Raw genomic sequence first — 12,300 nt, 5'->3', positions numbered from 1 at the left:
TGGGAGGCATTGCCTCCAGGTAGGATGCCATTTAGGATCCATTTTTCTATTTTTCTCCAATTCCTTCAAATACTAAAAATCTCTTCCAATTCCAAGGCCAAAGAACCCCACATGACAAGAAATCAGACTATCAGGTGGCCTCCAAAAGCAAAAAAGATTCAAGTATCAGATGTCAGCAATTACAACAGGGCATGGGGCTGTCACAAACATCTTTAATGATGTGTTGTCCATCACTCTTGATGGTTCACCATGTGAATGGCAGATTGCTCACAGCCTCACAGAGTTTTTAACCAGAGGTTTTTTAATCAAAGGCATTCAGTTCATTGCTTCTGTCTTGGAGCAGGCAACTAAAGTGCTTGCAGGGGGATGGACATACAACCAGGAGAGGACAGCACAGCAACAAGTACTCTCAAACATGCTCAGCCTTTGGAAAATAATGGTAGTTTTTTTCCCTCCTGCAGACATTTACACGTCATCATCCACTTAGCAATTCCACTTTCAAAATTATCAAAAAAATCAACCACTTCCCATTTAAAATTTAACTCAGTTGTAGACAGCATTTTGTGAATAAAACATAATTACTATTATCATACTATTCAGCTACTGTTTGGGAAGAAAGCAAGGGTGGGAATAAATGTGTGCCTGTTTCTAATATTTTTGGTTCATGAAAAGAGAGGGCCTTCAGTCAGGTCTCGTCTTTATATAGAACATAATCACATAACAAAATTTCCTACTAATGCAAGCTGAAGTATACAATGGAAATCTCTTTCCAGATAGGGAATTTAAAGATCTCCCTAGGCTCTGGACTAAATCAGTAGTATCTAGAACTGAAACCTTACTGAAAAACATCACCAGAACACATCAGGTTTTATAGAACTTACCAGCAGAAACATCACCAGCCAAGACATGGTAGTACTGGAAAGAAATTAAGCTATCTGATTAGCAAGAGAAGCAATTCCTGTATTATTTACTCATTTTGTCTGATTCCTCACAGGATGTGTTCCTGGGCAAGGATTTCAGCGTAAGGTTCAAGGGCAACAACTACTTATGAGTAAAAATATGAAGATATATATATTCCACCAGTTTCTTTATCCTTTACAATTTGCTATTTTCAACTGTAGAAACTAGAAATGGTTGGATTCTCTCAGTTTTACCTCATAAACTGTTCTGCATTACAGAAAGGCTTTGTACCTGAGCTACTGCTAACTAGAAATAAATACGGCCAAGAAAAAGAGCCCAAAAGCTCCAGAACAACTCTCTGCCCTTTTATCGTGATGCATGTGTTGCTCAATGCCACAACATCTCTCTTATTACTTCAGCTCCACAGGGTGACTTACTTGGTAAACATCCATCCAAAACAGTCTCCTAAGAGCATGACTGTATTTATTCCTCCTCTGCGTTTTCTAGGAGAAAAGTAGATTGCTATTACAGTATTGCTGCAGAAAACAAAAATTTAGTTGCTGTTGTATTTCAAGAAATCAATGTGAATGCAGTCTTTCAGTGTATTCCCTATATAACATCAGAGTACTTTAGGTAGGCAGTTATTTGAAGGCTGTGGCCACCCTCAGCATTTTGAAGTTGCTTGGGTCTTTACCTCCAAGAACTGCCTCTGCCACATGTACTGGCAGATTGAGCACCAACAAAGCCCAGGCTGCTTTCAAAAATTCAGAGTAATGGTTAAACTGAAGAATTACAAAGATTCACGGCTGTAGATGAAGAAACTTCTCACAGGAACCTATAGGCAAATAGAAGAATTGAGGAATGTACATGGAGAGATAAGCAAAATGCCTCAGCAATAAGAAACTTTAAAATTAAAAAAAAAAAAAACAATGTATTTTTTCACTTTTGTGACTGCCTGTAGTTTTGTGCTGTACTTGTCTGTGCAGACACGTGCTGGGAAGGTGAGGATCAGGCATACTTTCCAGTGCTTACCACTTGAGGAGCTTCACATGTTAAAAACACATGAAAACAACACTCATCCTATACAGTTCTCTAATGTTTCCAAGTTTGCAGGCTGGCTCAAATTTTCTCAGAAAATACCATTTGTATCTCTGAAAAGGCTGATGCTGAAATAAAACCCACATTCACGTGTTAAGTGACTTGTAGGGCCTTGTCTTTTGTATAAATTTAATGTTTCAGGTCTTAAACTTTCCCCATCTTCTACCCACGAAGATACAGGAAAGGCCTGTCAGGGGCTGAAACACTCTGCAATTTCTGTTAGAATTACAGTGCTTTTTCCAGTTACATGTAGAATTGAAGGTCAGAGAGGTTTTGGTTTGTTTTTTTTTTTAAAAAAAAAAAAGGACGGCAAAAATGGTAAGATAGGTTAATTCATTTCAACATCTTCATCAACACAGGTGCCAGATGCTCTTTCAGCTGTGGATCAATTTGAATGTTGCTCAGTTCTTTGATATTGAGGATCATCTCATGGGCTTGGAAGAAAAGCTCTTTCCCCACAGCATCCTCCACCCGCCTGCGCCACTCCATCAGCCTAGGTCTGTCTTCAAAGATGTCACAACCAACTCCAACAGGCTGCAGAAAGGGAGAGAGAGCAACAGTGAAGCATTGGGCAGTCACTTCTTCACCAAGACAACAGGCACCAAAAGTGTACCTGCAGGTACAGGTAGAGGAAAAAAAATTAAGAGCTCATAGAGGAGCACTAGGAAGGAGGGAAATCTCTGATTGCGTATATCTATGTGGGGGACACAGAAGCTAGCCTGTATTTTAACGAACATTTACAAGTCAACTCCTGAGTGCTGGAACAGCTGTTAAGAGCAGTGGAGATGACTACCACTTGTTGTGAATGATTTTCACTTACAACACTGAAGATGTGGTGGGCTGACAGTTCCAGGAACAACTGCAGAGTCTGCACTATGGAATGCTGTATTATACAGCAAAACCACAGCACAAATCACTAAACGTTTAATTGAACTGATGTCTTAGTTGACATAATCTACCTCCCTTCTACTCTCTGCCTGTGCCACTCTCTGGAACACAATGCTGTAGAGGAGCAGAACTGCTATTTTTCAGCATCTGGGTATTTTTCAGCATCTGGGATACAGAACTGTGAGAAAAGAATCACTTCTGGGCTGCAGGAACCAGGCCCTGACAGTCTGGCAGAGAAAACCCAGTTTGGAACAGACTTAATTTGATCGCCTCTGTCTGAGATTCAGTCTTGCATCTTCCAGACATGGCATGGGCAAGTAGCATCTCAAGAAGAATATTCTTGTATGACAAAAACATTCCTAAAGAATTTTCTTATTTCATCAGACCTGTCTGTTATTGCTTCTCACTTTTACGTATTACCTCCTTCTCCAAAGGTTAAAAATAAAGTCACAATAAAGGATGAGGGAGAAAAAGAAGTATTGTTAGAGAAGAGAAACCGAAGAGGTTTGTTACAGCCAGCTTTAATTTTTTAACTGGTTTTCTGAACCCACTCCCATATTCTCTTCATTGTCCTAGGCCAGTTCTGTTGAGATATGCCCTCACTCCTCTTTCTAGTGAAGTATTACCAGATGCTGCACTCCTCCCTGCCCAGCAGCATCTGTTTTCCCTTGTGTGGAGACTTCCTTACCACACGCCAGCACTCACTTGCATCAGCTCCACAATGGCCACAAGATCTGCCAGAGAGATCTCGCTCCCAATGATAAAAGCCTTGTCCTGCAGAAATCTCTCCTCAAATTGCTTCAGGGAAGTGGACAGCCCCTCCATAACCTCCTGGAGCTTCTCGGAGGGCAGTGGCTGCCCTGTAAAGAGGGGAATCAGCACCTGAGGAGAGAAGGGACTTAGAATACAGTTGGCCATCTTCTTATGGATCTGGTGGTAGTCATTTAAGTTACACCCCATGAATTGCTCATGATTCTCGGTGATTCTGCAGCAAAACCGCAGGAGGGGACGATGCTAGAGCTTCAAGGACTGCTGCAGTTCCAAGCAGCTCATGGACAGAGAGCACACAAACAGTTCTAAGTGGCTGATCAGTGACAGTAACCTCCAGCTAATGGGCAGCAATGCACAGAACGAAATCAAGGATTCCAGCTCATTTGGTGCCTGGCACTTGTGTCCTCCAACTCCACCTTGATGGGTTACAAAAGAAAAACAGGCAACAGCTCTAGGGAAGACAAATCCCTGCATTAGTCACCCCTGCTATGCTCTCTGTTTCCACAGCCTGCCAAGACAGGTCAGCAGGCTGCCTGCCCTGCAGGGTGATGGAAGGGAGGGCATGCTGGTGGCTGTGGCAGGAGTGTAGGAGGGACTGGAATGCATCAACACTGACTGGAGAGGCAGGGAATGGCTGCCTCTGTATGACAGCAGCCAGCAAATCTGGGAGTGGGTAAGCACCATATTTATACCAGCCTTTCTGTGGCCTCCCAAGCGTCATTCTTTAAACCACTAGAAATTTTTCCAGTGCAGTCCTTGTCTCCACAGACTTGCTGGCACAGAGGGTAATTGCCCTTCTGTGAGATTTTTCACCACTTGCTGAGGTGTATGCACTGTTGGAGCCCACAGTGTTTCACAACTATGCTGCCTCCATCTACCACAGCTAAAGAAATACAGTTTATTTAGAGAAGCAAAATTAAAGATACAAATTTCCATTGGTGGGAGTAGACTGAATTTCTACTTACTGCTAGTATATTCAACAATTCAAGTTGGGATTGCTCAATCCAAGCCATGATTTTTGCCAAATACATGTGGAATCTATTTCATCACAAAATTCATGGCCAGTTCTCTTCCTAAGTGGTGCCAATTACGCACGACAGGATCTCTGGGTATAATCACTTGAAACAGCATCTTCTTCCTTTTCTGTATCTCTGGGCAGTCTGCATTCTCCATGCCTTCTGTTACATGGTGGCTTTACACATTTCCCTGTTTTCAAATACTGTGAGGCCTTTTTCTTTATCTGGGTTATCTAATCATCATCAACAATTAGTTGGATTTCTTTCCCTTGGAGCACTGCAATAACAGCCTGCAGAGACTGGAAGAAACTTCTTCTTGTATGAATCTGACTCATATTTGAATTGCTTCGCTGTGCTCTCCAGCCAGAAATTCAAATGTCAATAAATCAAAAAGCTAAATGAGTACTGATATGCTTTGTCAGGCACAAACAAACTCAAACTTTACATAGGAAGGGTGAAGTTCGTACCTGTTTACTGGCAACCCTGATTTCATCTGAAATTCCAAACCACAGCTGTACTTGTGGGGCTATATTTGCACCCGGGTCTCTCCAATGACAATTGCATTAACTGTCTGGTGAGTTGGCTGGAAACAGGTGTCCAGCAAAGCTGTCTGATACTAAATGATTTTCTGCCTCAGGGTGATTCTGTTAATTTTACCTAAAATTACCTGGCTACACTGAATAAAGAAATTCTGCCATTCTCTCAGTGTCTCTATTCTGTCTATCCCTGAGCCCATTTCAGAGAAGTACCAAAGTGTGCTGGAAGCAGAAGGCTCCTTCAGGATTTCCACCCTGATGGGGCTGCAGGGACTTGTTGCATGAAGAATGCAAGCCCTTCTGCTTCCAGCAACAAAGCACATGCTCACCAAAGAAGCAGAACTTCTGCCTATGTGCACACTCTGCACAGCTGTGCAGTGAGGGGGAGGCCCCTGGAGGCAGTATCCAATCTGTTATATATTAGTTCACAAATCCAAGCCATAGAAGTCTGTTGGGCTTTGAGACCTTCTGTACCAGACCTGCTTTAAGGAAAACAACAAAATGACCAAAGCTGCTTTTGCCAGATTCTGACACGGAGCAATTAGGAACAGCTCCCTCTCTGACAGCTAGGAATGGCCTAGGTTTGTTATTTCAGCATGTCAAATTCTCTCCGAATTGGGGCTGTTCAAATGCTCGGTATTCTGTCAGGAAAACATCACTTTACTCACATTTTAATCTTCAGTCTCCTTACCTTGATCCACATGGTCTTAGGAGCATTAGCCCGGATGTTAGCATGATGCCACGAGAGGTATTCATCTACCTGGGCCCGTTTTTGTATGTCTGATGGGTACCAGTGGTCAGGAGTGTTGTACTTTCGACTCAGATACAGCAGAATGGCAGTGCTGCTCAGACATTAACAAGCGACAAGAAAGGGGTCGGGGAGTTATGATGCAGAATACTTTTGCCTAAGCTCCCTCTCCTGCCCTTTCTGAACTTGCTGCTTACACTAAAAAGCATTCAGGTCAGGATTTCCAATAGCATCTAAGGTCCATACACAGGCATGTAATTCATGTTGACATCAAAGAGGGCACTTATCATCTTAGTTCCCATGAAAACTTTAACCTGCTGGAAAATCACAGCACTGTTCTGTGGTGCAGAGTACTGCTGGACAGTACTGGGGTAAACAAACAATTAACTTCTATAATCACCTATCAGCAGTGTTAACCCCACTTGTTCCTTGACTGTTCTGACCCATCTCTCTGAGACCCGTGCATGTTTACAGGCATGTGTATGAAATGAAACTCTCTCATGGGTTATGTTGTCTTTTCAACAGATCTGTCTCTAGCCTGCAGCTTCCACTCGAGCCAGTGGAAGTCCCAGCAGGGAGAGCCTACAGAATCTTTCTGTGTTTGTCCAGATGTTTATACTTTCATTAACTGGCAAGAGAAGTCGGATGGAAAAATATCTTAGTCATCTGCAACAATATGTAGGCCGTTACTACAAAAAGAGATGCCACAGAAAATCCTGTGCTGACAAAGCAGAAGAAAATGTAGACCCTCCTATTATGCTGATACTACTATAGTTCGATTATTTCAGTATTATGACACCATTAACCAGCCTCCATATTAATTTTATCATGTAAAACCCAGATTTTACCTCCATAGATGTTCACTTGGCCTTTATGACTAATTCAGATAAACGGAATTTTTTCCTGAGGTAAACAGGATTGTTTTTCCTACAGTAAAAGGGCTTTTAATAAGCTTTAAACATTTCCCATGAATGTTTATAATCCCATTTTGAGGTAAGTGAGTTCGGGGTAAGATCAAAAAGTTAAGTCAGCTGATTTGTTTACATTCTGAAAGATAATTCAAACAGAAAATGGAAACAGAGCAAATGAGGTTATACTATTAAAAATGAACAATACATTCATGAATTCTGTGATCCTTAATCATTCAGCCGGAATGACATCTCCTAAATGCTGGAGAGATTACTGGTACCCAAGGAAGTCGAAGGACTGAGTTCTTACCACTCTGCCAGGGTGAAGTCTCCGTCCTTTAATGCTGGTACTTTCTTCAAGAGGCTGACTTTGCCAGCTCCTTCACTATTTGATGACCCTAAGAATATGAACAAACAAGCCAGAGGTTAGAAGTGTATCTGCCAGTGAATGATAAATTAAATACCTGAAGCCAACTGGACAATCAGTGAACTGTGTTAAGTTTTCCCTATATGAGCATATTTCACAATTAAAAAGGTAATGAAAGTGAAGTGTCAGTGTAAAACTATCTGCAGAGGGCAGTTGGCTCAGGCTGGGCACGTGGCACGGAGCAGTTCACACTTCTCTACAGGAATTCTGTTGCTTGACTTGGGTACCAGTAATACTTGCAAAACGTACTGAAAAAAAACATTCCCTGAGAGGCATTCAGATACCACAATGAAGGTACTGGTACTGAAAACACTATTGCAGATAACCAGGAACAGCTGACCTGAGAACAGCATGTCCTGTGGCTTTAGAGACAAGGGGGGGGAAAGACACAGAATGAAAACAACTAAGCACCTAAAAAGTACTTAATATTTGCTAAGAAAGCAGAGTCTGGAAAAGCTGAGTTTGCATGCAGAGCACCCTAACGAGGGCAGACAGTTGCTACTCCGGCTCCTGTTCCCACAGGCAACACCAAAACAAAGTCATTTTCTTGCAGTTTGTAAACGTGGCTGACTAGGTAGGATGGAGTCATGATGGAAAGTAACTGAAAAGCCCGTGCCCAGAGATCACTGCAGTGGCTAATTAATCAAACTGAACCCAGCTGGCTTGTACACATACAGAGCAAATTCTTCTTCCTGTTTATCTCTGAAGAGTAGAAGGAACTGAGCATTTACAAAGAAAGTAAATGCTGTCAACAGAGCAGATCCCTCCACAGACATGCAGCTGAGGATGTTTCCAGAGGTTTTGCTGGGATGGGAAAAACATGAATGTCAGCAATACAACAGTAGGCTCATGAAATAATTCACTCTGCCACACTGGACATCTGCCATGGGGAGGGAAGCTCAAATACTTCTACCCTGCTTTACTCTTGGCTCTGTGTTACTCCTGGCTCTGCATGTCAACCTACCTCTGTCAGGAAAATGCAGGAGGAAGACACCATCCCATGAGAGTTTAAATTCCACAGTTCCGTGGAGTTTGGAGGCATTAACAGCTGACTATCTAATCAGGTTTTCAGTTTCCCACTGCAGGCACTAGACTTGCCAGTCAGCAGTTAACTGCCAGGGAATTGTACAAAAGTCCAGGAACACCTATGTAAGAAAAGGTGTGAGGAGTTTGCTTGCTTTGCTTGTTTTAAGATCTCTCTAGAAGGAGACATGACATTTAGGTGCAAATCTTGATCAAATCAGCATGACCAGCAAGAGGCCTTGTACACAAATCCCTTCATTCAAAAAAATAAGGGCCGTTAACTATCAAACAGTAACCTACAGCCCCAAGAACTATTTGTCCCCATTCAGGAGGCAGTGGCAATGCCTGCTTTACTGGACAAATGTGCAGCAGGAAATCGCTTCCAAGAAATAAAACCAGCCTTTGGACTATCAAGTTTATTTGTAGCAGGCTTTGGGAAGGAGTGGGAGAAAGGAAGATTGCAGCATTGCTAATTACAGAGTACTTTCCCAGTATTGATTTCAGATAATGAGACAAATCAAGCAGAGCAAACATTACTGCCTTGTTCTCCTTTCTAGCTGACTAGCTTCTACCTTGTTTCTTCTTTGAGAAGTGCTTCTTAAAATAACGACGTAAGTAGCTTCATCAGAGTCTAAGGTTCACATCCAACTGCTGTCTGAATAGATTCAAAGACCTGTCTTCCATCTCACTGGGAAATATCTCGGGGTACCTGTGGTGATGGTGGCCTCCAGCTTAGCTGGGTAAGAGGTTTCACGTGTACAGCAGAACCAGGCAGCATTATCAGGAGAGGTAGGAAGAAAGAGCTTCTTAAGAATAAAAGCCAGACAGAAAGTGCGAATTAAACCTAATAACTGAGAAACTTGAGTATAAAACAAAAAAAAAATCCCCAAATATCAAGCCAGCAAAGTACAAGGACAAAGTGCCATAAATCCGTGATTTATATTGTAAAAATAGTGAGGCAAATTTGTGTAAAACTACTGTCATGCAAAGAGTTGCTCTGAGAAGATGTTTGGTCCTCTTCTTTTAGAAGGGCTCCAAAGGCCAGTGGTCATCACACACCCAGCCCTGATGAGATCTGTAGAGTTTGGGTGGCCCTTGGAAAAATGCAGCAAAAAGTTGCAAGTCAGTAATTCTTACAACTCAGACCCAGCTGTCTGTGTTTATTATTCAAGGTAGTGGGCAACTGAGAAACAACAATGTGAGTAGTAAGCAGTGGGTAAATGCAGTTGAATTTGCTCCAAGTTGCTTCATCGAGACCTACTGCTTATTATATTAAAATAGAGACCAATATTTGCATTGGCCGTTTAGCAAAGTTTAAGCTTGTGCCTCTCTTCTAGAAAGTACAACCAGCCTTTTTGTTTAGTAGTATTAGGTGGACCATCTTTATCATTCCTGTGGTGTTGACTTGACTTACGGTGCTGTTTAACATCAGCTGCATCTGGTGTAACTAGTTCTTGATGTCCCCTGAGGACATATATACACACACTGTGTGTATTGCTGGGCTTTGAGGAGTAACTTTAATAAGCAGATTATACACTGTCAAAAACCAGGGCAGGCTGCACACAGGAGGAATTCTTAAATGTAAGTCACAGTGCACGGAGGGAGACTTACTCGTGGGTAAAAAGAGCAACGGACAAGATTTTACAGAAGGAGAAAGGAAAAAAAAGAAAAAAAAAAAATCACTCTATTTGCCAATCACATCCTCGCCTAATCATATCCTCAGCCAAGGATTTCTAAGCACTGTGCTTTGCCTGAGGCAAAAAACTAAGAATTTACACGGAAAATGCAATATGTAAATGGACAATAGTCATTTTACACAGTTGGACAAGCCCGAACAGCTGAGTGTTTCTGCTAAGTACACCATTCCCAGAGCACTCCTCTGCTGTCACTGTGACTAATTTGCTAGAAATGGCTGGAGGAACATTCCTTGGGGATCCACAAAAATAGACGCAGCACAGCTATGAGACTGCTGTGGGAATAAGAGCTGCGTGGTCAAACCACTGTACTCAGGCCCCTCGGCAGAGCATGTATTTAAAATCACTCAGGTTACCCGAGGAACTAGTCCTTCCCTCCCAACGGGCCAAGCAGAGCTTCCAGGGGCCGGGAGCAGATTCAGCTCTGGTGTGCAAGTCTGGCCAGGCTCGACCTGTTTCACCCTCCCCAAGCAGGACCGGACCCTCTCTTGAGAGGCCCCCGGGGTGAGAGCGCAGGTAAGCCTCCTCTCAGCTCTGCATCCCTCTCATACATGGGTGATCTCCCGCTTCCACCACCTCCAGCATTTTTCCACCTCCCAGGGTTGAAGCGTGTCCCCCTCCAGCTGAGCCTGAGCCTCCCCAAACGTGAGAGGACCCTGCATCGCTACTGATCCGGGACGGACCGAACTGAACTTCCCTATGGGAACAGTGCACACCGGTTCAATAGCTCCCCAATTTCCAGAGAAGCAGCAGCACAGGGCAAGAGAGTGAAAGGAGGCGGCGGGATGCCGCTGACAGAGCCGAGCCGGAGGGGCGACGGCCGGGCAGAAGGAGGGCCGGGCTCCCTTCTCGGGGAATGCGAGCAAACCCCGCCGCGGGCTGCCGCCCTCCGGGACCGGAGCGATCGGCCCTTCTGCCCGAAGGCCGCGGCTGGGGCCCTGCCAGCGCCCGGGGGCTCAGCCCGGGGATCCTCGCCTGTCCCCTTCCTGCTCGCGGGGCCGCCGCCAGGCACCCAGCGCCGCCGGGGAACGGGCCCGGCCCGACAGGACGGACGCCCGGGGGTTGTGGGGGTGGTGGTGGGGGACCCCCCCCCGCCCCTCCGCTCACCTGCGCGGGGCTGCTCCGCGCCGCTGCCCGCCGCCGGCTTCTTCCCCAGCACCGAGTCTGCCAAGAGCCAAGAGAGGGGCGCTGAGCCCACCGCCCCCGGCGGGCCGCCGCCCGCCCCGGCCCCGCCGCCCGCCGCCCGCCACCGCCCCGGGGCAGCTCAGCAGCGGCGGGCGGGCGGGCGGGCGGCCGTGCCCGTCCCACCTTTGAAGAGCTCCACGTGCTTGAACTCGAAGGGGATGTTGTTGCTCCGGGCGAAGATGTAGATGGAGCGGCAGGGCTGCGACAGCAGGTCCAGGTACAGCTCCAGCCCCATCTTGCCACCGGCCCAGCCCCGGCCTCGCCCGGCCCGCGGGGAGGCTGCCTCCACTGTGTCGCCGGCCGCCCGGAGCCGCCCCGCACGGGCAGGCGGGGGCCGAGCCCAGCGCGGGCGGGAGGCGCCCGCCCCCGAGCTGCGCCGGGCGGGGGACGCGCCCTCGGCGGGCGCCGGGGCTGAGGGGGCGGGGGAGGCGGCGGCGGGGCTGAGGGGAAGGTGGCGGGGCTGAGGGGGAGATGGCGGGCGGCAGCGCTGAGGGGAGCCTCGGCCTCCCCTGGTGCGCGGGGCAGGCGGGAGCTGTGGGGGGAGCGGGGTCTGCGCCCCTGGGCAAAAGTCTCCTGCGGGGCGAGGACGGGAAAATGCTGGAGGAGCCCCGGAGAGCCTTCCCGGCAGGGGCAGTGAGGCATAGCTGGAGTATGGGGGGACACAGGGTTCCACATCCCACAGCCCTGGCCACGCCGGGGCTGGCGCTGTGCCTGTAGGCCAGCCTCAGGAAAAGAAGGTAACATACAGGTAATGGTAATTTATGAGTAACGGTAAATTACCAACCTCAAAAGAGAGGTTGGTACTAAGCACTGAGGGAGCAGGGGCTGTCGTTCCTCTCTGCAGCCTTGGCCACAGGGGCTCAGGAGCCCGCTATCACCCACAGCATCCCAGCACACCTCTTGCAAGGTAAATGCTTGTTTTCATAACATGCTCCTGCAGGAATGTGCCATGCTGCAAACAAAAAAAGGACCCTTGCACATTGTCCTCTAAGCCAGCGTTAATCTCACACTACTAGATCTCAGTATGGTTTTCAGTTCAGAAAGTATTTCTTGGGTCACGTCATCTCTGCCCAACTCTGCAAGGTGATGCCTGAATGGCAGTGAAG

General features: G+C 46.3%; 1 protein-coding gene across 1 annotated transcript; it reads right to left on the bottom strand.

Moving 5' to 3' along the window:
• Positions 1 to 192: 192 nt before the first annotated feature.
• GSTT4 (glutathione S-transferase theta 4) lies at positions 193 to 11,547 on the bottom strand. Its single transcript, XM_042805676.1, has 6 exons — positions 11,318 to 11,547; positions 11,117 to 11,173; positions 7,176 to 7,263; positions 5,901 to 6,051; positions 3,592 to 3,768; positions 193 to 2,532 (listed from the first exon to the last, which is right to left on the bottom strand). Exons 1-6 carry the CDS (start codon positions 11,427 to 11,429, stop codon positions 2,332 to 2,334), a joined length of 786 nt encoding a protein of 261 aa, XP_042661610.1. The 5' UTR covers positions 11,430 to 11,547; the 3' UTR covers positions 193 to 2,331.
• Positions 11,548 to 12,300: the final 753 nt, after the last annotated feature.

Source organism: Tyto alba, unplaced genomic scaffold, assembly GCF_018691265.1.
Source record: "Tyto alba isolate M040663 unplaced genomic scaffold, T.alba_DEE_v4.0 Super-Scaffold_44, whole genome shotgun sequence".
In the NCBI taxonomy this organism is placed as follows: Eukaryota; Metazoa; Chordata; class Aves; order Strigiformes; family Tytonidae; genus Tyto; species Tyto alba.
This window is presented reverse-complemented; position numbering and strand designations above follow the sequence as displayed.

Excerpts from the sequence above, each read along its gene's own strand:
- GSTT4 (XM_042805676.1), bottom strand. The coding sequence starts at position 11,429 with ATGGGGCTGGAGCTGTACCTGGACCTGCTGTCGCAGCCCTGCCGCTCC. Across the intron at positions 11,174-11,317 it reads GCACGTGGAGCTCTTCAAAG|ACTCGGTGCTGGGGAAGAAG; the intron begins GTGGGACGGGCA and ends GGCTCTTGGCAG. Across the intron at positions 6,052-7,175 it reads GACTTCACCCTGGCAGAGTG|CACTGCCATTCTGCTGTATC; the intron begins GTAAGAACTCAG and ends ATGTCTGAGCAG.